The 25551-nt window shown below is 38.3% G+C and overlaps 5 protein-coding genes across 5 annotated transcripts; 3 read left to right on the top strand and 2 right to left on the bottom strand.

Moving 5' to 3' along the window:
* Nucleotides 1-6814: 6814 nt before the first annotated feature.
* On the top strand, nucleotides 6815-8838 carry GCK72_006436 (uncharacterized protein; the record flags this gene model as incomplete). The annotated part of the gene is made up of 8 exons (XM_053725625.1): nucleotides 6815-6900; nucleotides 6954-7152; nucleotides 7197-7524; nucleotides 7705-8103; nucleotides 8167-8233; nucleotides 8282-8390; nucleotides 8473-8708; nucleotides 8754-8838. The coding sequence occupies 8 exons, from the start codon at nucleotides 6815-6817 to the stop codon at nucleotides 8836-8838; spliced, it is 1509 nt and encodes a 502-aa protein (XP_053589819.1).
* Nucleotides 8839-10211: 1373 nt separating this feature from the next.
* GCK72_006435 (uncharacterized protein) lies at nucleotides 10212-12347 on the top strand (the record flags this gene model as incomplete). Its single annotated transcript, XM_053725624.1, has 11 exons — nucleotides 10212-10274; nucleotides 10325-10452; nucleotides 10501-10687; nucleotides 10738-10838; nucleotides 10885-11282; nucleotides 11333-11442; nucleotides 11487-11550; nucleotides 11597-11836; nucleotides 11889-11995; nucleotides 12040-12173; nucleotides 12224-12347. The coding sequence occupies 11 exons, from the start codon at nucleotides 10212-10214 to the stop codon at nucleotides 12345-12347; spliced, it is 1656 nt and encodes a 551-aa protein (XP_053589818.1).
* A 3031-nt stretch (nucleotides 12348-15378) lies between these two features.
* Nucleotides 15379-17699, top strand: GCK72_006434 (uncharacterized protein; the record flags this gene model as incomplete). The annotated part of the gene is made up of 8 exons (XM_003113424.2): nucleotides 15379-15483; nucleotides 15561-15665; nucleotides 15708-15817; nucleotides 16306-16897; nucleotides 16943-17097; nucleotides 17144-17230; nucleotides 17278-17484; nucleotides 17537-17699. The coding sequence occupies 8 exons, from the start codon at nucleotides 15379-15381 to the stop codon at nucleotides 17697-17699; spliced, it is 1524 nt and encodes a 507-aa protein (XP_003113472.2).
* A 495-nt stretch (nucleotides 17700-18194) lies between these two features.
* GCK72_006433 (uncharacterized protein) lies at nucleotides 18195-22193 on the bottom strand (the record flags this gene model as incomplete). Its single annotated transcript, XM_003113538.2, has 13 exons — nucleotides 18195-18335; nucleotides 18566-18635; nucleotides 19246-19349; nucleotides 19401-19509; nucleotides 19556-19767; nucleotides 19837-19939; nucleotides 20003-20085; nucleotides 20133-20408; nucleotides 20452-20555; nucleotides 20606-20731; nucleotides 20778-20900; nucleotides 21454-21546; nucleotides 22169-22193. The coding sequence occupies 13 exons, from the start codon at nucleotides 22191-22193 to the stop codon at nucleotides 18195-18197; spliced, it is 1569 nt and encodes a 522-aa protein (XP_003113586.2).
* A 448-nt stretch (nucleotides 22194-22641) lies between these two features.
* GCK72_006432 (uncharacterized protein) lies at nucleotides 22642-25332 on the bottom strand (the record flags this gene model as incomplete). Its single annotated transcript, XM_003113371.2, has 8 exons — nucleotides 22642-22743; nucleotides 22788-23403; nucleotides 23452-23602; nucleotides 23768-23805; nucleotides 24394-24451; nucleotides 24498-24900; nucleotides 24947-25050; nucleotides 25131-25332. 8 exons carry the CDS (start codon nucleotides 25330-25332, stop codon nucleotides 22642-22644), a joined length of 1674 nt encoding a protein of 557 aa, XP_003113419.2.
* Between the last annotated feature and the right edge of the window lie 219 nt (nucleotides 25333-25551).

Raw genomic sequence — 25551 nt, 5'->3', positions numbered from 1 at the left:
CATTTCCGATTCATTCAGTCACCCGGGGCAACGACAAAGATGCGATTAGAATATGAAAGTGGAGACGGCTCTTTTTGCGAAAACGGAAAGAGAAACGACATCTCGTGACTGAATTGGGAAATGATTGGGATAAAAGTATTGAGGTGATTGGGAAGTGATGAAAATGTGGAAGAGGAAATTGAAAAGAAGAGAGATTGAATACGGAAGCAACTGGGAAAGCAGACTCAGAAACTATGAAAACTCGTTAATAGTTTTATTTCAGATGAATTGGAGGGTATATCTTACATAATTTCTATTCAAATTGATTTCTATTCAATTTGATATGTTCAATTTAGAGACTCAATCTGTTTTTCTGTTTTCTGTTTTTCTGTTTTAGCTGATACATGAAATACCAAAAAATCTTTCGAATTCCAGATCTTCTCATAGAAAATATATTCCCTTTTGTTACAGGTACGACTAAATTTCGACACAACTATTAGCACGACACAGGTCTTACAAGCGTGAGAAAATTCTTCTCCGTTAATGCTTTAATAAATTTTGAAAACCTTTTATGATAACGACTTCGTGGGATCTTCAAACGAGCCAAAAAGACAACAAAAAAATCGGAAAGGTACCGAATGAAGAAATCTAATGTTAAAAAATAAACCCAAAATTCACGACAGACAATTTCAGAGTCCCTGAAATACTCTTGCTTACACTTTCCCATCTCGGAAATTCGTGAATCACTATTCTCTAGTTTTCAATTTATTCCATCAATTTTCAGAATTTCATATCCAAGTGCGCGAGAATGAAATGGTTAATTCATCTGGTATCAAGAAACTAAACTGAAATTCTTGTTGAATAACGAAATGTGAGAAAATTCTGAAAATCGCTAATGATGTCTGCTTAGTTTGAGTGAACCGGAACAAAACATAGATCACATCATTACGGACGCATGATTCTGGGTGAATCATAAACTTTTTCGAATGAAATTTGGCCGAATGTAATATTTATTTATACATGAGAATCTAGTCAGAATTAAGAATTCTGGAAGTTTAGAAATATGGAAAACGAAGGGAATGCTGCCTGGTGAATACTCAGACACCCTCTAATCTTCCAGATGTTATCTACTCCGACTCATCCTCCCCTTTTCAGAGATTTTCATAATCTTCGATTTAACCGAATTAAGTGAGTGAAATCCGATAGAATCTTCTATTTCTCTCCTTCCATTTGGCTCAATTTCCGGTGGTTTTCCTTCTCTTTTCTTTCGGTCTTCCGTGACTAATTACGGACCAAGATGCGCTTCAAAAACACTATTACTTCAAGCTATCCACTTTACCACCATCCCATTTTCTTCACCGGCCCCCAATTCGTCTCCATCTACTTCTCATTTCGCCCTTCTTTTGTTCTTTTTTTGTTTCTTTTCTCATCAGTGCAGACGAAGAAGAAGAAGAGGAAAGAGCTACCTTGTTTTCATCCGAATTCTTGTCTTTTTTGGTGAACAACTCTACAATAATCAAATGGAAAAAAGAAGGGTAGGGCAAATAAAAGAAGAGAAAGAATCTTCTTTTCTCCTGTCACAAAACGAATTTCACGCCTATCCTCGCTCTTTGTGGGATGATCGGTTTAGAAGGGAGTGAGGAATGTCAACAATTTCAGATTTTGGTGAAAATGAAAAGGGTGAAGAGTGACTTATGTTTTTTGATCAGCTATGGATTCTAGAAGTCTTTAAAAACTACTGTACTTTTTGTTAATTCAGGAGATGATTGCAAAATTCAAAATTGTTTAGTTATCTACTTCAGCTTTTGGTTTTAAACATGAAAAAGTGAGAAATTAGGAAACTTGCCACCGCCGAAATCGGATCTTTTCTTGCCCCGCCCGGCCCGGAGTTCGGCCTGTCGGCCCGGGGTTTGAAATTCAAAAATTCTTTGAACAAAATTTTGAAATTTTTGAAATTTTTTCCAAAAATTTCGAATTTTTTACTAAACTTCAGAATTCAATCAAAAGCTAGTTATGCATCAAGAAATTGGAATTTTTGGTGTAAAATTCAAAAAAAATTGATCAAAATAAGTAATATACGGTCTGTATGAGTGTGGATTTTCAAAAGTATCTAAATTCGGAATTGGGACCTAGAAATGACCTAGAAAGACCTAGAAATTTCGGGACCTAAAAATAAATCAAAGTCTCTTTTTAGAACCTCGGCTTCTAGTTTTTCATAATTTCAGAAATCTTTTCAGAACCCTCTCTTCTCCTCCCCGATTCCTCCCTGTTCTTTGCTCGTTGCGTGTCGTTTCCAGCCACTTTCTCAATCCTTTTCACCATTCATTTCAGTTCTTTTTCTTCTTTCTCCCATCTTTTAAAAACACCTCAATTATTCACAATTCTTATTGTTTTTCCTTCTGAAATCCCATTGTCTCCATCAGTTTCTTCCCCACACTCGCACCCCCCAAAAAAACGTTTTTCCACACCTCCATCTTCACATATTTCCGTTTCTTCCGCCTCCGTTTCTTCACTATTTTTTTCAAAAAAGAGTGTAGAAAAGTAGTAGTAATAATAATAATAAATTCATAAAAATGTTTGAGCAAAGGAAGAAATAGTGAGTGAGATTACTATAGAGAGCAGACAACGGAAGGATGTGCCCGGAGGCGGACATTCGATACTTTTGACGCCCTGCAAATCCCTGATAGATTCCAGAGAAAACTACTCCGAAATGATACAATTTCATTCTCATCCCAATTCTTTTCTCTTTTTTGAAATGTCTGTCTGGCGTGCCTCTGACGCGATTTCAGCCTCTAATTGTATTCTGTTATTGTGCTTATTGATGCCTGTTAAAAAGAACTCAACGTCTCCCAAGAGCCACTTTAATATTCTGAACTTTGTTACTTTCTGAATACCCAATCAGAGTCGTCTCGAGTAAAAAAAAGCGAGTAAAGAGGGCGAAAAAAGAAGGTCCTCTTCTCGAAAATCGGATTCACCTTTGTCGAATGACGTCTTGTTTCGTTTTGTTCGTGGCCTGGTTGGACGACGGGTGGCGGCTCGCGGAGCACAATATGATGAGCCAGTGAAAGAGAGAGGCTAATCTTCAAGACTTCTCCTCTTTCCGTTGTAATACATCTCTTTTCTTTTCTCATCATAACCTGTCATTTCTTATATTTTTTCTTTTTCTCTTCATATTCTTCTTCTTCTTCTTTTCCAGAATTCTTGACTCATTAGTGTACTTTCCTCTTCTTCTTCTCCTCCTAATTAGTCAAATTTGATACTTTCGATGATCGAAAACTTTTTTGTTTCAGATTTCTCTTATGACCTTTCTGTACTATTTTTGTTTGCGTCTTGTTTCCAGAAAATCGGATAAAAGCAGCTTATTAATTGGCAGCATGACACACATTTTCTACGTGAGAATCCCTAATTTCTGAGGATAAATTTGAGTTTCTTCTGAGCTAGATTAGTATTCTTTGAACCTCTGAAGTGACTTTTCACTGCACTTTTCCAGTAGTATTTTTCCATTAGTTTCACACCCCTGATGCTGTAAGTTGAAGATCACATTTTTGTAGCAGATGTGTCAAAGAAAACATCAAAAAGAGTTAGATTCAAAACTTGTACCATTGAAAAGCTGACTAAACACTGATTCCAAATATATACTCAGTTTTTGCCCTCGCGGGCTGCTATTCGAGAAAAACAAGGTAAAAGTTCTACAACGTCAAATTACGCGAAGAAATATTTGAATTTTTTGAGAGTTAAAAAAGGTGAAAATTCTCTGTTTTACCGAACTTTGACCTGGTTTTTCTCGAATACCAAGCCTCGAATCAAAAACTGAATATAATTGGAATTAGCGTTTTCACATCTTTCCAATGATATAGGCCACGCCCCATGACTCCAAACTGACGCCATTACCTTCCCTAGTTAGTTGTTGAATTCAATTCAAATTTCGAAGTTTTTAGCAGAATTTTGATTTTAAAGTATTTATAGATTTGACTACACCTCATGTAGTTGTATCATATCAGACAATTTTGGACCGATTTCAGAATTTTAAAGTTTTTTTCCGTTGTAAGTCTGCTACTGCCGTGAAGTTGATTGTGAGCCCAGACGTCAAATTTAGAATTTCATTTATCTCAGATGCTCCATCTCCAGATCTCAAACTGTTTTTATATAACTTCTCACATTGCAGTTTTAATTCCCAACAATATCATCCATCCTACTCATTTCAGTTTCCATCTTAAATTCATTCTCCTCCATTGAATATTCACGAAGTTTCAACGAGCACTTACTCGGACTCTACTTTCTTCTGCACAGATACATTCTTCTACATTTTTCTTCTTCTTTCTTCCTCAACATCTTCTTCTTCTTCTTCTCCAACTACATCTTCTTCTTCTACTTCACTCGTTTTGTTCGGATTGGAGATGAATCTGAGGGGCGAAGTTGAATCTAAAGAAGAAGAAGAAGAAGAAAGAAGAAGAAGCAGGAAACGGCAGAGCACACACGTCTTCTTCTTCTTCTTTTCTTTCATCCCATTACAAGTTGCACTCATTCGCAACTTGAAACTTGTTTTATCTTTTCCCCTCATTTTTTCTCCGATTTCATTTTGGTCATTTTTGACCAATCCGTCTCTTCTCTTCTTTCTCTCCACCTAATCCTGCTCACTGATCTATTTTCTCCTCGTCTCTCCCTCTTCTTCTATAATTGCTTCACCTCTCTATGAAATCGACAATTTCCATATATGAGCACAAATCTCTTTACAACGTTTTTCTCAACATGTTTTCATGAACTTTTAGGACTTTAATTGTCTGCGTCTCTTCATCTCACACACTGTTTCTCGGGCCGTAATCAAATTTAGGCGCCAAATTTGAATATGATCTGAAAGAGTTGAAAGGGCACAAGAGGGTCTTTTTGTGTTGTTCAAGAGTCTCTTTTGAGAATTCGCTTCTTTTCTGAATAGGGTACTTTAATAGAATATTGTGGGTGTCTGGGGTGAGAAGTGGAGAGCAAAAATACGGAATCATACACAACAACTACGGTAGGCTCTAGTCGTTTCGAGTTTCGTAGTGCTAGCTTTTTTTCAAACTGAAATGAAATGGAAGTCGTTGAACTAGTGAAACGAATATGAGTGATTCAGTTCTATCTTTTAAGTTTCTGGTTGTATGTATTTGCATCATTCAGTTCTAGGACGGAAAATGGTAATAAAGATGAAAAGCTATGCAAACGCACAAATTTTTGTTTAGACCCCAAATTGAGGCCGTTTCATCTTTCTTGGATTGTTCTCTCAAAAATTACCAAAAAGACCTTTAGTTGACCCTTTAATGTACTGTACCGCTCAAAAGGTTACCAACTTCGGCTGTTATCAGTGAAAAATGACCAGCTTTGACACTGTATTTAGGTGTCATCTGATTGCTCGATAAAATTTATTTTTTATGAATTGGAGAGAGCAAAAATAGCACATCATTTTTGTAGTTGACCATTTTTTTTTGTAGAGACACTATCTTGAAAGTTACAGGTTGCCAACTTGAAAAGCTTCAAAATTTCGCCAATATGCACTGAAATTAGTCCGTTTCAGGGAGAAATTACAAAATGATGTGCTATTTTTGCTCTGTCCAACCCATACAAAATTGAGTTTATCGGTATCGGAGGAGTTGGTCATTTTTCACTGAAAACAGCCAAAGTTAATAACACTGTAACCAGTGTTTAACTGTAGATAATCTCATCGGACTACAATATTCTACTCATTCTTCAGTGAAAAATCCACTATCATTAGATGTGACAACTCAACTTCTACATGTATTTCGAGAATTGATACTAGTCCTCAATATCGAATATCAGAAAGAAAAAAGAGAAGAAAATATGCGAAGAAGGGGAGCAAGCAGGTGGTATTAAAGTGACCTGAAGAGACCCCGAATGTGGCATGTGCATGTCCGTTGACTCTCTGCCATTCACCTCTCTTTTCTCTCTTTTTATCCCACAAAATGGCCACTAAAATGAAGTGGTTTTTCGTTTGGCTGGGGGGTGGTCGAGTACCTTTTCTTCTCCTCTTGCTCCTGGAAGCACTAGGTATTTCTCTATATGTCTGGATATATGAAAGCAATGTGTTGCACCTCCAACACAGGTTATAAGGTCTCTCTCTCTCTCTTCTTTTTCTTCTTTTTGTTGCAGTCGGAGAGAGAGAAAAAAGAAGAGAACGTCAAGGTTCTTCGTGTTGCAAATATCTCTTTTCTCTGTATCATCGTTTTCATTTTTTTCTAATTTCGAACAAAATATTCTTGAAATCCCTTCATCTATTTCCATTTCAATGTTTACTTTGTACTTTCCATTTCCAAAAAAGTTTAATAAAAAACCAATCTGGTCCCCAAACTTCCTGGTTTTCCGCTCCATCACGTCATCTGAACATCTATTGAATTCTTCTTTCTTCACCACTTTTTTTCAGACAAAGCGGGAAGTGTTGTGTTCGTTTTTGATTGAATTTCACGCAGATTTATCTGAAATTCGGAATTTTCGTGGTCAAAGATTCTTTTTGAGAAACGCAGTGTTTATAATTTCAACTAGATTCAAGTTACACACAGATGTTCTCAGTTTATCAACAAATTCCGAGAAGCTGATGCTGAAAATATTGTGAACGTTTATTCCTGAAAGCAAATTCTTTTTATGATCTCGAGGAATACTGTACCTGATTCCAAAATGTCTTTTTCCGTCTTCCCATTCGCTTTCCTCAAATCTCAAAACTCTTGAAACTAACTCCCATTATTTCCAGCTTCATCCCCAACATCATACCGATTTCCCTCTAATTCCAACTAGGAGGGAATCAGCTCGAAATGCGAAGAAAACCGTCTTCTTGCCAGTATTTTTCGTGATGAAAACTCAGCTCTGCGTCTCTCTGCTCCTCACACTGTCTCTCTTTCACACTAATCTAGCGAAGAAATCAAAAACAAAATCATGGTAAGGAGAATTGATTTAATATCGATTGATGGAAGCTCTTCTTGAATTTTCAGCAAAAGAACAGCATTCAGTCGACACACAACAAATTATCAAGCATGGAGAGAACAAATGACAGTATGTGATCTACTTCAAGATTATGATTCAGCAGTTCGACCATCTGGAAGAACACCTTATAATGATACAAGAGGAGCTGTTATTGTCACTACAAGTCTGAATATTCGATCGATTTCAGCAGTTTCAGAGAAAAATATGGTAGGATTCTTAGCTATGGATTTATCCCAACGGAATACTTTCAGGAATTCGTGGCACAATTCAGATTGCGACAAGAATGGTACGATGATCGTTTGAGATTCATAGAACATCAAGGTCTTCTCTCTTCCGATTATCGAAATTTCGAGTTCATCCACGTGGCAAGAGATCAATCACTTTGGATTCCTGACACATTTTTCCAAAACGAGAAGAACGGATGGTATCATATGTTAAATCAGGAGAACCGATTTTTGAAGATTCGGTCGGATGGAAAATTGATTTATGATAGGAGACTGACACTTCATTTGTCATGTTCAATGCATTTATCACGTTATCCAATGGATCATCAGAACTGTGAAATTGCATTCGCTTCGTGTAAGTTTTATGGGATTTCAATTTTCAGAACCAACCTTCTAAATTGTATAAAATTTACACTTCTCATAAACAAGAAGCTTCTAAATCTCTGAAAGCAATAATGAAATTCAGTCTCGGAAATTCATTTTAAAACTTTGACGTTAATTTTGGTTCACCAAAGTCCAAATCTCTTATTTCCAGATGCCTACACAACCGCAGACATCGAATACATCTGGGATGTTCCTGCTATCCAAATCCACGAAGGAGCCAACGGAGCATTGCCTAATTTCGAGATTGCCTCATTCAAAAATGGCTCGTGTACATCTAAAACCAACACTGGAACGTATTCATGTCTCAAAGTTGAAATCCGGCTCAATCGTGTCTTCTCATTTTTCCTCCTCCAACTATACATCCCATCTTCTATGCTTGTCGGAGTTGCTTGGGTCTCTTATTGGATTGACTGGAAATCAACAGCTGCACGTGTTCCATTAGCAATTGTCACCTTATTGACAATGATTACAACTTCTCATGCGATTAATTCGAATCTTCCTCCAGTCAGTTACGCGAAATCAATCGACATTTGGGTTGGAGCATGTGTTGGTCAGTTCATTTTTCAATTTGATTGTGAGAGACCTGAAATTTCAAAAATTATGTACATTTCAGTCTTCATCTTCTTCTCGTTGATCGAATACGCTGTTGTTAACTATATGGGAATTCTAGATGAGCACAGGTAAGAAGATTTGTGTGAGAAGAAGTCAATTGAACTATATGATTTCAGACAAATGAGAAAAGCTGCATGCAACAGATCTCGTCTCTCAAATGTCATTGACAACGACAACTTTGGAGAATCATTGCAATCACTGACGTTTAGTCCTCAAGAGAAAAAGGTGAGATTCTTTTATCCGGGTCACTATTATCGCTCGCACTTGTGTTCAACATCCCTACCAAGTTCCTAATTCTTGTTTTCAGAGATTAATCCGACGTCGCCCGAAAAAGACGCTGGAATTGCAAGAAGGAGATTTTGAAGCAATTGAAATGGTTGACAGAGGACCTCCTCGAAGTGCTGGATTAATGGAAGAAGGATGGACATTTCATGATACAACTGATTTAGTTTACATTGGACAACGTAAACGGGTTGAACTTGTTCGATGGTGTAGTGTTCTTTCATCACGTGGACGAGCTGAACGAATTGATATCATTGCTAGGTAATCAATAAATAAATTGAACTTTTTTGAATAATTTAATTTCAGAATAATTTTCCCGATAGCATTCATTCTTTTCAATTTCGCATATTGGAGTATCTACCTCGAAGAAGAGGATCCAGACGAGTCGTAACAAATGAACAAATATTAAAACAAGAGCTTTCGATACCGTGGCAATAATTGATTTGTGATTTTGATTCTTTTGAAAATCTGATATGTTTTTCTATTGCGATTCTATTCTCGGGTTTTATTTTTTTACAATGTGTTGATTTATTTTATATGAATTATTTTGGAATTGTTTTATGAAACATTTTGAGGAAATCATCAGAATAACAATTATTCATAGATGCTCCACAACAAAAAAAATCAGGAGGAAATACAGATGGATAATTTTTTTCAATCGGACCATAATCGGAATAGATCCGGAAGAGCGTTGAACTGAAAATGATATTCTACTAGTTTCTGCGTTAATCAAATAAGGAGGAATGCAAATGTTGCAAGAAATAGACTTAAATCACCATCAGAACTAAAGTTGTTTCTTCATATCTTGATATAGTCAGATACTTTCCAGGGCCGCGCGTACGCAGCCCCATTACGCAAAAATTGAGCTGTTAGCGAATCTCAACTCGAGACTGCCACACAGGTCAGCCCTTCCAAAAGTGCAATGGAAAGGCCTCGCCATGGGGATTCTGCCTTGGTGATCACAGAATACCCCCAGCCAGGTAAGTTTATGAGTCGCCGCGAGAAGGGTGTAGTGCTATTGTGTGTTCCGACATCTCGCGGGTTCCGCCGCTCGCTATGTTTAGTGTGTGCAGTGGGCGGAGTAAGGAAAAAGAGGGGAAGAGTGGGGAAGAGTGGCGTTTGGGTGAAGAAAAAGGACCGTGGGATTCTTCTTCTTTGTTTCTGACTTTTTTGTTGGAAAGTCAACCACTTGCACTCTTTCTCTTTATTCAGGTTATAGATTTGGAATTATCAGATTTCTGGTGCGCATTAGGCGCGTTGACTGTTTCAGTAAAAATCTGTCTATGTATTACAAAACTGGATTGTCTGAATATGGAAACTAAGGAGAAATCTGAAAAATGGATTATCGAGACTTCACAAAAACACACCATTTTGGTCGATTCTAAACTCCAATTTCCTTTCAATTTCCCCTCTTTCAAATATCAGAAATTGAGTTTGAAACAAAATATTTTCCTGCCAGTCCGTTGTTCTATTTCTCTACTCGTCCACTTGTCGCTTTTCTCTTTTTCTCTTTCAATTTGTTGCATTCAAATCTCCATAGCAACATGTCGACCACTTTCAATTGTGAGCTTCTCCCCTTCTTCTTCTTCTTATTTCCCCTTCAAATTCTTAATCTCGTTCCTTTTATTTTTCCCATAAATCATGGTGAGTTTCCCTCTTTTTTGAAAGTTATTAGCGTTCCCAAATCATTGAATATTTCAGTTAAATCTATTCCGAAATCGAAAGAAAAATGCGGCCGGACCAGCCCTTAAAAAGGTTCAAAAAATGCCAGAATTGGATGATTTTCTCGCGAATCAAGACTACGAAGGAGCAATTTCATTGCTGAATGTAAGCGGATTAAAATACAATTTTCGAGATTAAAGATACAGATTTTTCAGCATAAATTGAGAACAGGAAACTTGGATAGAGAACAAGAAGATTCTCTTCAGCTATGGTTGGCTCATTGCTATTACAGATTGAGAAATTATGAGGAGGCAGCCAATGTTTATACGTTTTTGATGAGCAAGTGAGTTGTTTTGTTTATCTTTTTTGAAAATCATATTGTTGTTTTCAGAGAAGATGCACCTGCAGAACTTGGAGTATATCTTGCTTGTTGTAAATTCTATCTGAAACAGTACCTGGAAGCGAAGACGATTGCAGAGAAGTGTCCGAAAACTCCATTATGTATCCGATTAATGATGAATGTGTCACTTCGTTTGAATGATGAAAAACGAATTTTAACATTTCATTCAAATCTTGGAGTGAGTTTCGTTTTCTAATTATTTGTCTTGTTATTAACTCCTTTTTTCAGACTTCAATAGAAGACAAACTTTGTCTAGCTGGCATAAACTTTCAGCGAATGCACTATCAAGATGCTATCGATGTCTACACATCTATACTTCAAACCAGTCCGTAAGTTAATTTATTTCCCCCGAATCCTTCTATTCGTGTATTCCAGAAATTTGATTGGACTCAACGTTGACATGGCTCTGTGTTATGCCAAAATGGATTACCCGGTCGTCGCTTACAATCTTGTCAAGAATTATCTCCGATCCTTCCCCAACAGTCCATTCGCCAAAAACTTGCTCCTTTCGATTCTCTATCATACAATCACTACGAAAACTACTATCGAAGAGAAATCAGATTTGGCCAGAAACCTTGATAAAGAAGGAACGTCGCTGGTTCCTGAAATGGAAGCAATGTTGAAACAGAAGTTATATCCAGAGGTCGAATATCTTTGTAGACACAATTTGGTTCTTTTCAAAGAGTGTGAAACGGCACTTCAAGTACTTCCTTCTTTGATGAAACATGTTCCAGAAGCAAGGCTTAATCTGATGCTTTATCATTTAAAAAGAGGTGTTTGAATAAGGATTTTAGATTGAATTATTCAACTAGACAGCTTTCAGATAACGTGAAAGATGCAATGAGTTTGTGCAAAGATTGGGAACCAACAACTCCCTACGAATTCCTGGTGAAAGCATTGACCTTTTTGAGATTTGGACAAGACTATCACTCGGTAACTTTCAAGTTTTAAACGAATTGTTTTGAAATAAATTTCAGAGAGAGCATCTAAAAATAGCTGAGAATTTCTTCCAAATGGTTGGAGAATCCGGACTTGTTCAAGGTAAAACTTGTAACGTTTATTGTGTTCAAATTTTCTAAATTTTTAGATACAATTGCTGGAAGACAATCATCTGCTGCATATCTGTTCCTCGCTTTCAAATTCGATGACGTCATCACTTATCTCCAATCAATCGAAGCCTACTTCTCAAACAACGACGAATTTCTTCTGAATCTAGCTCAAGCATTTTTGATGTATAAGAACTACGTGGCAGCTGAAGAACACTTTATTCGAGTTTCTGGTCCTGAAAGAGACAAAATTTTATACAAATCAATGCTAGCAAGATGTTGTTAGTCAAAAATTTTTTTCTTGGTTTTTCATTAATTTTGAAATTATTTCAGATATCAGAAACAAGAAAGCTCACAAAGCATGGGATATGATGGTGAAAACTGTCAACTTTTCAGATAGACTCAGTCTTTTGAAAGTGATTGCACAGGATTGTTACTTGGTGAGAAATTGAAAATGTTGAAAATTTCTATTCAAAATTTTCAGTCAAGTGAGTTCTACTATGCATCGAAAGCATTCCATGAAATTGAAAACAGTGATCCAACACCTGAAGTTTGGAATGGAAAACGTGGAGCATGTGCTGGATTATTCAGACAACTGGCTAATCATAAAAGTGATCAGTGAGTTTTAAAAAGATATACTATTTTTTTATAAACTTCTTTAATTTCAGAGAACTGCTCGAGCGAATGAGAGAAGTCATTCAATTGGTCGCATCGAAACCTCATCCAAACTGTGAATTCCTTTTGAAAGTAATCCGTTCGTGGGGTGAGACTCATCATGTAAATCTCACTTAACTTTTTCTCTCTCTATCTCATCACACGACAAAATAAACTTGTTTTCCTCAATCTCTTTTACTGACCCATTTACCCAGTTACTAGTTGTTGTTGCTGTTAAACGAGAAAACTCGCTTATCATTCGTAGAGGGATAGTATAAAAGAGTGATCCATTGAATGAATCTTCAGTCGTCAGCTGAACATGAAGATTGACAAAGAAGACGATCAGCAGCAACAGATGCGCCGTGTCGCATTCTTTGCGGTTGCTGTCTCAACTGCAGCCGTCATCTCCAGGTAATACTTTATAATCAATGATTAATTACGGTGATTCAAATTCATATTTTCAGCATTGTGACGCTTCCAATGATCTACTCATACGTCCAATCCTTCCAATCCCATCTTATCATGGAGACCGAGTTCTGTAAGACTCGTGCTCGTGACATGTGGGTTGAAATGCAAGTTCTCCACAAATCTGGAGTCACCCGTAGCCGCAGAAATGCCGGATACAAAGAGGGTGGAGGAGGAGGCGGATCTGGAAGTGGAGGATACGGTGGACCAACTGGAGCTGGTGCTGCTGATGTTGGGCCAACATGCTGCCCATGTCAGCAAGGACCAGCTGGACCACCAGGACCACCAGGAGACACTGGACCAAACGGAAACGATGGACACCACGGAGCACCAGGAGTTCCAGGAAAGGAGGGATCCATTCTCAGCTCTGCTCTTCCACCATCCGAACCATGCATCATTTGCCCACCAGGACCACAAGGAGCCGTTGGACAACAAGGACCAAAGGGACCACCAGGACCAAAGGGCAAATCACAAGAAAGAGCCGGAGATGGAAAGAATGGAGAACCAGGAATGATTGGACCCCCAGGACCACCAGGAGGTGTTGGAGAACCAGGACCACCAGGACCAGCTGGGCAACCAGGAAGAGTCATCCAAGTCAACGGACCAGCTGGACCAGCAGGACCACGTGGAGTCAAGGGACCACCAGGACCAAAGGGACTTCCAGGAATCGCTGGACTCACTGAGGGAGGAGGTCAAGGACCACCAGGAGATAACGGAGGACCAGGACCAGTTGGAGGACAAGGACCACCAGGACCACAAGGACCACAAGGACCACCAGGAGATGAGGGATCTTGCGATCATTGCCCAGAGCCACGTACTCCACCAGGCTATTAGACCATTTGGGTCTCGCCGCGAATCGCCTTCTGATTACGGTGCTCATGTTGTATGCTGTTCTGCCTTCTTTTATTATAATTTAAGTTATTACTTCTGATTTTTAATTGCTCAAATGTGTTTTTCTTTGTTGTTTGGCTGACGACTCAACCCGGCTCGACTCGAATAAACGCTCGCTCGAAAAACCTATTTTTTCTATTTGTAAATTGACACAAAAACAAAATGACAATGAGAAGAGATATTTGTAGGTTGTAGTGTTGAATTGAACGGGTTTTCGTTTCTATATCAAAATAATGATCACTGTTTTTTTGTTTTTTGTTCAAATGGGGATGGCGAGATCACGTCTTCTCTCATGAAGACCTTCATAAATCGTAGGATTTTTCTTGTCGAAACTCATCTAGAACATGTTTGAACTTGATGTGTTCAGAAAAATACAGTAGTATGCTTTCTGTTTTCTGTTTTCTACCAAAATTCTAGTTTTCAGATTTTCGATCCACTGTGTTTTTTACTCAACTCCGTCAACATCTGATTCAGAGCCGTCCATCATGACAGTGAGCACAATGTACTTTGTGTTTTTTGTTGCTTTCCGAAACTAGAAATACTCAAAACAATGATATGAATTGACAGAAGAGGAGGAGTCGAATGAATGAAGGAAGCATCGTTTGTAGTCTTTTTGAGGAGAGTGTCGATTCCAAAACGATAAGGAATTCAAAAAAAAAATGAAGGAAACTTTCCTCTTTCACCATATATTTTTTATCAGTGCAGACTGATAATAAGGGAAACACTTTTCGTTTGTTCCTTGTTTTAAATTTGATTATTCATTTCTTTTTCTTCCAAATTTATTTTGAACAACGTACACTACAAAAACATCCCAAACTACGGATTTTTGAACATAATCGAATCAAAAAATGGTCGGTAATTGTACATCAAGTACACATTTCCCCGCCCCTCTTTGTAAATGGATATCCCCAAATCGTTTTGAGTTTTTGTCGATCTCAAAATAAAGTATTTGACAGTTTGCGGAATCATTGAAACACTTTCTATTCAAAATGGTTATTTTTCGAACGGTATGTCGAGAAGGAATTCGTTAGAATAATTGATTACCAGATGTTTTGGAATTCAAGTTAAAATTGAAAGAAAATTTTTCTATTAAAAATAAGATTCACAAATTGTCAGCTATTAAATGATGGTCCACCCTTCTAAGAATACATAAAAGGCTAGAGAATAAATTTAAAATGGAATTGATTCTTATCAAGTACTGGTGCTCCAGAATATGTAAATAGGTAACGATGCATTTTCCGGTTCCTGAATTCTCAGACATCAAAAAATTGGTACTCGATTTTGGAACAGACTGCAATCTGGAACCATTCTAAAAGCACTTTATCTGTATTTCTTAAATATTTTGTACGTTACCGGCTCAGCACTATTGGAATTAGAATATCTATAATTAACAATTGATAATTCAGATACTTATACTAATCTTCCTAATTATTTTATTCAAATTTAATATTTAAAAATTATTGATGTCCCAAATTTCAGGAAAACATGGGTTTTATCCATTGGCCAACTCTGAATCTTGTTCTAACCGTCGTCGGCGCTGGCTTCATTTTATCAATTCAAAGTTTATATTATATAAAAGTAAGTCCGTTTTTCTCTCCTCCAAATAATCCCTGCGAAGAACAAAAAAAAAGAACTGTAAAAATGCGACAAAATGTGTCGAAAAGAGAAAGAGAGAGTGGAGAGAGAGGGACACGCATCATCATCAGTTGCCTGTTTATTTTGTTGTGTTGTGTCTCGATTCAATTGATACTAGACGAAGACGAAAGACAAGTAAAAACAGAAATAAGAAGAAGAACGAAGAACACTAGAATCGATGGGTTCTTTCCGTTCTCTTCTCAGTTATACTGCCCTTTTGATCGGGCTTATTTCATTTGCTGCTGATTCGATCAACTATGTATTCACTTCTAAATACATCCAGGTTATTCTTCCAATCCCTTATCAGTAGTTCTGCTCTTATCGACGTTTTGATCTACACTGTCATATGATTTCTTACAGGTTTTCTTCGATGAATATCATCTACCTCCATCATATCTCAAAGTTGTTCAAATACTGTTTCTGGTATGGAATGCTGTCAACGATCCCATGATGGGATACATGCAGGTACGGTACTCGAGTCTTCTGAATCTCAAGTCATTATTCTAGGATTTGGGATGTTGTGGAATGAAATGGATAATGGATCGACGAAAAGTTGTTCTGTATGCTGGTCCAGTGTTTGCTGCTTCGTTCCTTCTTTTCTGGTTTCCATGGTCAACGTGAGTTTGATAAGAAATTATGATAGTTTTATCACCGGAAACGAAATCATAAACCGCGGATGAAAAAGTTAAAACGCAACTTTTCGGGAAATGATAGACAGGAGGTCGGGAAACGTTCTCGGATTATGGAAATTTGAATAGTGAAATAATTCTTTTAAAATATGTATAGTGAGAGATTTTTGTTCGTAGCGAAATTGAAAAAATAACTAGAAACAACCGGTATTTTGAAAATAAATCCACAAGAATTAACATGATATTTGATAAGATCGAGATTCGTGTTCTGTGAATTTCACGGTTTGGACACCAGAGCTAACCGAAATTGATGATTACGGTAATCCTAAACCTAGTAGTCCACACACCAACAACACTTTTCTACTTTATAGTCTTATCTAACTACAGTAAGCAGGGACCCCTGTAGTTATGAATAAATGGAACCCCACACTACAACTACAGTTATTTACCGTTCACCACAACTTCCCATATTTCAGGTCAGTTGGCTGGTTGACTGCTCTTCATCTTCTCGTATCTCTCTTCATCTATGACACTCTCTTGACTCTTGTTCTCTCTGCATACTGTGGATTATGCGTCGAAAACTCCCGAAATCATCAGGATCGAGTACGAGTCATTGTCTACGGAGAGATTTTCACAATTGTCGCTGGTATTCTGATCTATCCATTGGAAACAATGCCACATACGAATGAACATTATTGGCTGTTCCAGACATGTTGTGTAGTTGTTGCATGTGTTTCTGCAGCTTTGATGGCCTATTCTGGATATAATCTGAAAGTTGAGAGACCTGTGAATGAGGATCATCAATTGGAGAAGTTCCAAGAAGGAGAAGTAGTCGTGGAAAAGAAGGCAGACACGTGGAAAAACGCGTTGCAAGTTTCTTGGCAAGTAGCCAAAGAACCTAGATTCATCTGCCTTGTCGGTGCCCAGTTCTTCCGAATTCTTCGGTTTATGGCTAATGAGAATTTCTTGATTGTGTTCACAGAAAGTCTTCTGGTGAACAATGGATTCTTCGAAAAGAATTCAGGAACACTTGGTCTCTTCTACATTCTCGCAAGATCTTGTGGAAGTGTGAGTGAATTCTGAAACATCCCAAGACTATCCTATGATTTTCAGATTTTATTCCTGATTCTCTGGATGCCAACCAATCGTTTCGGAACTCAAGCAGTCATCCAATCCCTGAATATTCTCTCCATTTTCAACGTTCTCTTTGTCCTGTGGGTCGGAATGGATAACATCACAGCAGTGGCTGTTTTCATTATTCTAGAGAAGTCGGTTTGATTTTCTAGGTTTCCATTAATAATTTACAATTTTCAGTGCGATTTCTCGTTGTGGATGGCAAGGATTTTATATTGTTGTTGCTGGAGAAGTAGTCGATACGGATATGAAAACGAACAATAGAAAGTTTGTTGATTCGTCTCATTTCAGAAATTGAGACACGGTATTTTCAGAACACCTTTCTCCACAATCATCTTCACTTTAAAAGCTCTTTTCAACAAACCAGCCGACCAACTTGCTCCAGTTCTCGTTCTTTCTCTCTTCTTGGAACAAGGCGGGTACCCACAATTAACTGTGCCGTGTCAGCATTTCTACGAGGATAACTTCTCGAATTCTACTCTATTCAACTCTACTTCTATCGAAACTTCTACTTTCTCAGGGTAACTTCTAATTCACTCCTGTCTCTGAATACATAAATTTCCTTCTTTTCAGATATCCAACTACTCAACAATGCACTAACTACAACCAATGGATGTTCTTGGCTCTCGCCATTTTCCCAGCAATTTGTGCCATCGGAGAATCAATTTTTGTCGCTTTTGATCAATATTGGAGACGACATATAAAAGGAAAAACTGGACATTTGGGTGACGATTAAATCCAAAATTTTTATTTTCTCTTTTGATCTCATTCTTAATGACATTTTTATCACTTTTAATATGATTTTTATGCGCAGAAACGGGTATTAAACTACAAACAATGTTCATTGAAACAAATTGAATAGGGAAATGAAAAGGAGGGGAAGATTACCTTTTTCAGCTTTTTCCTGTAATTTCAAACATAAGTCACAATCATATTCTTTTTCTTATCTTCCCAGGAATCGACACATTTGTGGTATGTGATTATGTACTTGTGCGAATGTAAAGAGTACTTCTAGGCTAGAAATAAAAAAGTTGAATTGAAGAAAAAAATTTGGGGGATTTTCAGATTCAATAAGAAGGTAACTCGAGTCATCTTGAACTGAAATTTTGTTGTAATATATTAAAATAAGAGAAGCTTTATTACATTTCTATACTTCTACGCCGGTATTCAGTTTTCCATTAACACTGGGATTCATGATTATCATCAGTTGAATAAAAAATACTTCGAAACGTTAAAATAAATCCGAAATTTCTCTCCGTGAAGCTGTGGCATCTGCTGCCAGTGAAGAAACAAGAACATTGAGTTCAGCCACTTGACTGTCCGATTCAGCCAATCTCTCTTTCAGAATTCTCACTTGACGTGTTAGTTCTTCCTGAAATTTCATTTGAAACAGGTGGAAATATGAATCTATTGAGAAAGCGAAAGCCGTGCAAACATAAAATCAGCGAAATTCACAGCAAATAAAAAATAATTTATTGAGAAAAAGCAATCAAGTGATATGTGTTAATTGAGTGTAGTGAAATAAATTAAAGTAAAAACCGAAAAAAAAACAATTCAGAAACGAATTGAAGACGACAGACGATGGACTGGACTGCCGCTCACCTGAGTTTTTATGTGAACTGCATCCGATAGACGACGAATTTCATGACGTTCGTGTTCCAATTCTGATACTCTGAAATCTATGAAATAGGACTGAGATTCTTCTAATTCATTGGTTCCTTGGTTTTGTACAAGCTTCTCGTTATCCAGAAGAACATTTTCTTGGAGTTTTTGAGATATCACTTCATTCTAGTCTATTTTTCAAAAACTTTTGCTCCTGATTCTCTGCTTAACGGTTTCTCCCTTTTTCTACTTTTCAAATCAAAAGAAATCCGAAAAAAATCATTTATTGAAAATATTTACAAAATCAAAAACTGATTAGAGTTGAGCATAACCGAAGTGAAAAGAGGGAAACCGTTAAACGGAGAAAACCGGGAATTTCTTTTTTAATGGGAAACAAAAATGAGGATTTTGGTTTTGAAACGTTCCAGGAGACGTTCAGGAATTGACGAAAATTGATGCATTTTCAGGGCTTTTTTGGAATTTTCTGGTTAAAGATCAGGTCAACTGAGGACTGTTAATGAGTTGGTCAAGAGATTAAATTAGAATTCGAAATAATATGCAATCGATTACCGTAATCTACTTTGATTTCTACCAGTCCCAGATGACGTTTCTGAAGAAAAAGAAAAAAGAGAAAATGCGAAAACTAAAAAAGAGAATACTCGAGAAGAGGATCAGCTGACCTTCGAGCATTTTCAGCTGCTTCCCGAGTCGCCGATTCGAGAATTGATTGAAGATGAACGAGCTGTTCGCGCAGTGATAACACTTCAGATTCTGCTGCGTATTTCTGAAAAAAAAGTGAATTTTAGAAGACAAAAACTCCTGGAAGTCAACTCACTATCTTATCCCAATCCTGTTGTTTCTCTTTCAATTCCTTTGCCCAATTCTCATTTACACAAGTGAGTTCATCATCAACATGAGCGAAACGTCTTTCCAAATCCTCATTTCTAAATCATTTACTTCTCACAATCTGTCCTAATTTTCCAAGTTTACCTATTCCGTAATTTAGCATTTTCCTCGAAAACTTCCGCATGAATACTCTGCATTTGCTTGCTGTTTTCCTTCGACTCTTCCGTCTCGATCTTCATTTTTTCATTGACTTTCTGAAGTTCCTTGTTTTCCTGAATTGCGTGAATGAACGTTGGGATATTCTCGTAATCTTCAATTCCAGCTGCCTCTGCGAATGGTCTCAATTGGTCTAGTTCCTGGAATTATCATCTTTTTATTCATTCCAATTTCTATTTCCTAACTTATTCTGTCTTTTCAATTCTTACCTTTGCCAAAATATCCTTTGAAGAAGTGAGCATTGAAATCGAGTCAGCCATTTCCTTGATTCTATTGTGACTCGTTTCCAAATTAGCTCTCAACCCTTGATTCCTGAAATACCTTGTTTTATTTTATTTCAAATTTTGAAACTCAAAATCAAACTGGTTCACTCACTCTTCCTCAAAATGCATCAATTTCATTTGAAGTTCCGTCACATTTCCTTCCAAATCTCCGGATTTCTGATTTAACTCACTAATCTGAACAATTCCAACTTCAACATCATTTATACTATTCAAAAACTCACCGTATGTCTCGATTCTTCCAATCTTTTCAATGCTTCACTAACCATATCCAACTCTTGTTGTTTACATTCAACCATAGCATTCGCTTCCTTCAAATTCATCTCATTCTCTTTCAAATTCTTCTCCAAATTACGCAAAGTTTCATTTAATTTCGAAATTTCCTGACGATTAGAGTCAATGATTTGATCTTTCGCAGTGGAAATTCGGCATAAATCCAGAAATTGTTGTTCCAAAGGACTCAAATCTCGACCAGCGTTTTTTAACATTTGGGAGCGTTCCTAGAAAAAAAATAATAGGTGAAAAGTTTAGGTTGAATGATACCTCAATAGCCTGAATTGGATCAGGAGTCACTGTAGATGACGAAGTGGAAGAAGCAGTTTCACGAGATGACGTGTGTTGACGTTTCTTCGTGAAATGACTCATGTCTAGAAAATTGAAGTTTCAGGTTACTGTAGGGATACCGTAACCTCCTTACCAATCTTCATTCCAGATGCCAACATCATCTTCTGAACAGCCTGAACACTCTTCTCAAACTGCTTCGTTGCGTCACTATAAGATGCAGTGTTCCCTGGATTTCCAGTTGCAGCATGACATCTTTGACCTGAATTACATCTTTCTAAAAACTACTATTTCTTCTGTATTCCTACTCAAAGTCACATAATACTCTCGATCGTTCCATGCTCCACCGGGAGCCATAAATTTCTTTCCATCGAATCGAACTGATTTCTTACACAAATCTCCGCGTTCTCGATAGTACATCCCAGAACATCCTGTAATTTTCTATCTCTTCTTTTCGTCTTCTTTTTCCCGATTTTTAATGCTATCAATTTTCATTTCATCATTGCTTATAGTCACCTAGACAGTATATGAATTGGAGAGATCCAGACAGTGACAGATAAGAAAAGCTTCTTCTTTCACTTTTCGATGACATTCCATTTGCATTCCATTTCTCCCTCATTATTTGCATGATTTGATTACAAAATTGGAAAAAAAGGTCAGCAAAAAAGGTTTTTTGGAGAGAAAATGATACACAAGGGTGGTTGGTTGCCTACATCGGAGGGGTCTGGTGACAAAAATAACACGGAATGTTCCGTTATTATCAGTTATAGGGAATACGAATCAGCAGCATTTCACGTGATTCATCAGAAAAATCGTTGCAGGAAGTGATGTTTCTGCTTGATTTCTCGAAGGAATTTTGAACGAATTCACAAAATGTTACTGAATTCTGAAACTCAAGAAAACAACTATTTTTATTTAAAATTGTATCTTCTTCTCATGTTCCAAATCCCCTCGTCATTCAACCATCTCTCACTCAATTCTTACCTGGAAATGCAGTTTGAAGTGAAGTCCACAGTATACCTGCATCTTCATCTAGCTCCACTTCAACTGGTTCAACACCGATTCGAAGAGATTTAACTGCAAACATTCCTCTTTTTTGTCTTTTTATCATGTCAGTATCTCTTTTTTTTTGTTTCGCCCTGTTTGATTAGATATCAAACGATTGTTAGGGTAAGAGTAAGATTAATGATGAAGATGATGGAAAAGAAATTGGACAAAAAATGTAAGCAAACACCTCTCTCTCTCCAAAACTTTTTGATTCGAAACACGATTCGTAGGTCATTGGGTAAATAGGTGAGAGATCATTGAGGAGTGAGAGACACAGACATTGACATGACCCAATAAGCTCATTGTTCCGGTGAAAGAAGAGCAAGAAGACAAAAGAATTGGGAAAAAGTTTGTGGTGTTTCAAGGGGAAACGGGGAGACAAACTATAAGTGAAGAGGAGTGTGATGAATGGAATTCGCCTGATTGGATCTATTAAAATCTTGATTTGAATTTTGATGTTTCTCAATTCAGAGGTAATCTTGGATAGGATAGAGTTAATAAAAGTATAGGTTTACACTTTAAAAAGAGGAAAAAGTGCAGAGGTGTCGAAATTCAAATAGTGTAATCGGACGTTAGTTGGGAGAGAAACATGCAACGTGTCAAAACTTCTCAATTTCCTTAAAACCTTCAAGAAACCCTCACTGAATCTCACCTTGTAATCCAGTAATACTGCTCATAATTCGGTCGAAGGTTTGCCCGGAACGGACAGTCTCTCCGAGTAAATTGGGAGAATGAGAGAGGGGGTTGGCGCCGAAGAGGACACAAGGGAGGTCGGGACACGAAAGAGATGGAGAAGCAGATAGTGTAGGCGAAATGAAGAGAAGAGAGAATACAGACAGTGACACGCCAGCAGCTGATGTAAGGGGAATGGGAAGGCGGGGGACAGAATGAAGAAGAAAAACACATGGAAGTGTGCAGCACATTTATTGTTGGATTTATTGAACAGAAAAACGACAAAACGGTCATTGGAAATTAGGAATTAAAATATGAAAGTAAGAAGTATTTTAATAAATAGACAATTCGTTGATTATTAGAAGTCTCTTTCCTTGAAGAGATCTTACAGAGAACGGATAGGTGGGGGAAAAAGGAAGTAAAAACATTAGGAGATGAGATTAAATTAATAGTTTAATATGGTCTGTATCTATCTCCTCCTGGTGGTCCACCTCCGCCGCGTCTTTCGCCGCCTCCGGCTCCGTCTGGTCGTGGTGCTTGGCACTGGTTGCATTCCTAAACAATTTAATTTAAAACTTGTAATACATTTGATCACGAACCCGTCTGAATGCAAAGTTACTGTTTCCACATTGGTCACATGGCCAGTCATTCTTTCGCTGCTCCATATTTGCATTTCCACCGCCGCCACGTCCTCCGCGGAATCCTCCTCTATCTCCGCCTCGGAAACCTCCACGATCTCCGCGATCTCCACCTCGGAATCCACCACGGTCTCCTCCACGGAAGCCTCCACGATCTCCTCCGCGATCACCACCACGGAATCCACCGCCACCTCCACGGCCACCATCGTATCCGCCTCGACCTCCACCGCCGTAACCACCACGGTCTCCTCCGAAACCACCACGTCCGCCCATCGGACCTCCACGACCACCACCACCGAAACCTCCGCGTCCTCCACCACGGCCACCTCGATCTCCTCCGTCAGCACGGAACTTGGCCAGAGAAATGTTCATTGGGCTTGAGCCGCCTGGGAACGGTTGTCCGTTGTACATAGTGATGGCTTGTTGGGCTGCAGCGGCATCAATGAAAGTGATCATGCACTCTCCTTTCGGTTCACCAGTGTTGCGATCAGTGTAGATCTTGATACGTGGTCCACGTTCGTTTTTAGCGATGTCTCCGCAAGTGCTGAACACATCAGCTATGTAAGCTTCGTTGGCTCTGAAAAAACAGTATTTTTTGTCTCAAAATAACAAATATTCAACATACGTAGTCGAAATTCCCTGGACGAAGACAGTTTCCTTCAGTTCAACACGTCCATCGGACCCGAACTCGCGGCTACCAGCTCCTGCGCCTCCAGCACCACCGCCTCCGTATCCACCGCCGCCTCCTCCTGGTCCATCACGTCGAGGTCCTCTATCTAAAACAAAAACATGATGCGTTGAATTGAGGTTATTTTTGACCAGATGAAAAGGATTTCATGCACATAAAAGGTCCAAGAAACACTTGAATCTTTTTGTTACTCTTTTTGGTAATAAATTTGGTATAGTGTACATAGAGAGAAAGCAAATCACATATTCAATACCTTGATAACCTCCTCTTCCTCCTGGAGGTCCGCCCTGTCTGCAAAACATCATTTCATCATCGGAGCCTTCTGTCTTCTTCTCTCATGCTAACACCATTTCAAACAAATCATACTCCGGCATTAAAATTTTATAACGCGCCAACACAGATCTTTTCATAATTTTGTACACTAGACAACCGAGTTTTCTTTGACCATATCAAATTTTTATGCATGAGAGATTTCAGACAGAAGTTACTCCTGCACACTCGAAGTCGTTTTGTTGACTTCATCATTTGTTCGGATTCTTCACTCGTTTTGATACCAATTACACGTAATATAAGCTGAACTGCACAATATTTTGTTAGAAACCGGGCATGAGCCCATTAACCCGTGGAGCACAGTAATTTGTGCTCCTAACCGGGAACTGACCTTTCCTTTAGCTTACCTCGCCGAACACGATAAGATACTCTTGACAATTTTTTAAATGCGACTATTTTGGAAATGAACACTGAACACTCTGAACTCTGTAGCGGTTTTTACTTTTAACACAACACAACATTTTTCAGGTTGTTTTTGTAGGGATCTTTTTCAAAATGAAACGAATAACTCTTTTTTCCGAAATTTTCCAATATTTTTATAATACCTACCGATCAGAGTTTCCATCATCCCAGCGGCTTCCACCACGACGCTCTCCATCAAATCCACCTGCAATAAATACTTTTATATCTAATATTTGAGGAATTACGCTCACCTCTTCCACCTCCACTACTGCCGCCAAAGCCTCCTCTTCCTGAACCTTCTCCACCATAACCACCTCTTCCACTTTCGAAACCACTTCTTCCTCCATCAAAGCCTCTTCCAGCACCACCACGACCACTTTCGTAACCTCCCCGGAATCCTCCACGGGATCCACCTCTGCTTTGTCCATAAGGATCACTTCCAGCTGGTGGTCCACCGGCTCCTTGGCCATACGGATCGTTGCCTGGTGGTGGTGGCGCATACGGGTTTTGTGGTTGCTGTTGTGGAGCTTGTTCGTGGCCTCCGTAAGCAGCAGCAGATGCATATGGGTCCTGCTGAGATTTAGAATACGGATCATGAGCATGAGCCCCAGCGGCTACCGCCTGTGCTCCCGGGTTATTATAAGAGCCGTATTGCTAGAATTACAAAAAAATCACCGGACATCAGAGATGTTTTACTTACCTCAGGCTGCGCTCCTTGCTGTTGTTGTTGCTGTTGATAATACGCCCAGTAGGCTTGTTGGCCTTCGGGCGTGCTGTAGTCAGGTTGACTCTGGTCGTAAGACGCTGAAAATCAATAAATGCTTAAATTGCAAATTCAAAATAAATTCTAGTTTTTGTAAAACAGAAGAAAAGCAAGAACTTACCCATAATTGTTGTTGTTTTCAAGTCGAGGTTCTCCGTACGGTTGGGCACGTCGTCTGAAATAGAAAGAAGATCGATTATGAATGAAAACTGCGAGCAGAACACGTAAAAAAAGAACGTCGCCAGACGGACATATCTGAAGACGTCGGCTCTTTTGCGTCGCGGTCGCGCGTTGCGGCTTCTTTCGGTGGGGCGCACTTGCATAGCTTTTGGCGCGAATTCAAAATTAGTTTTTTTATATTGACGAGTTTTACTATAAATTTTAATATATTAAATGGTGCTACTTCGTTTAAGAACTGCGCGAGTAAGAATATTTTCTCTAGAGAACAAAGTTACACGACTTTACAAGTGTAAAAGCACAGTACCATTGATATAATTTGTGAATGATCGAGAAAAAAGACACAAGTTTTATTTTTTGCATGT

This window comes from Caenorhabditis remanei, chromosome II (assembly GCF_010183535.1).
Source record: "Caenorhabditis remanei strain PX506 chromosome II, whole genome shotgun sequence".
Lineage (NCBI taxonomy): Eukaryota > Metazoa > Nematoda > Chromadorea > Rhabditida > Rhabditidae > Caenorhabditis > Caenorhabditis remanei.
Note: the sequence above shows the minus strand (reverse complement) of the source record. Positions and strands in the feature narration are given on the sequence as shown.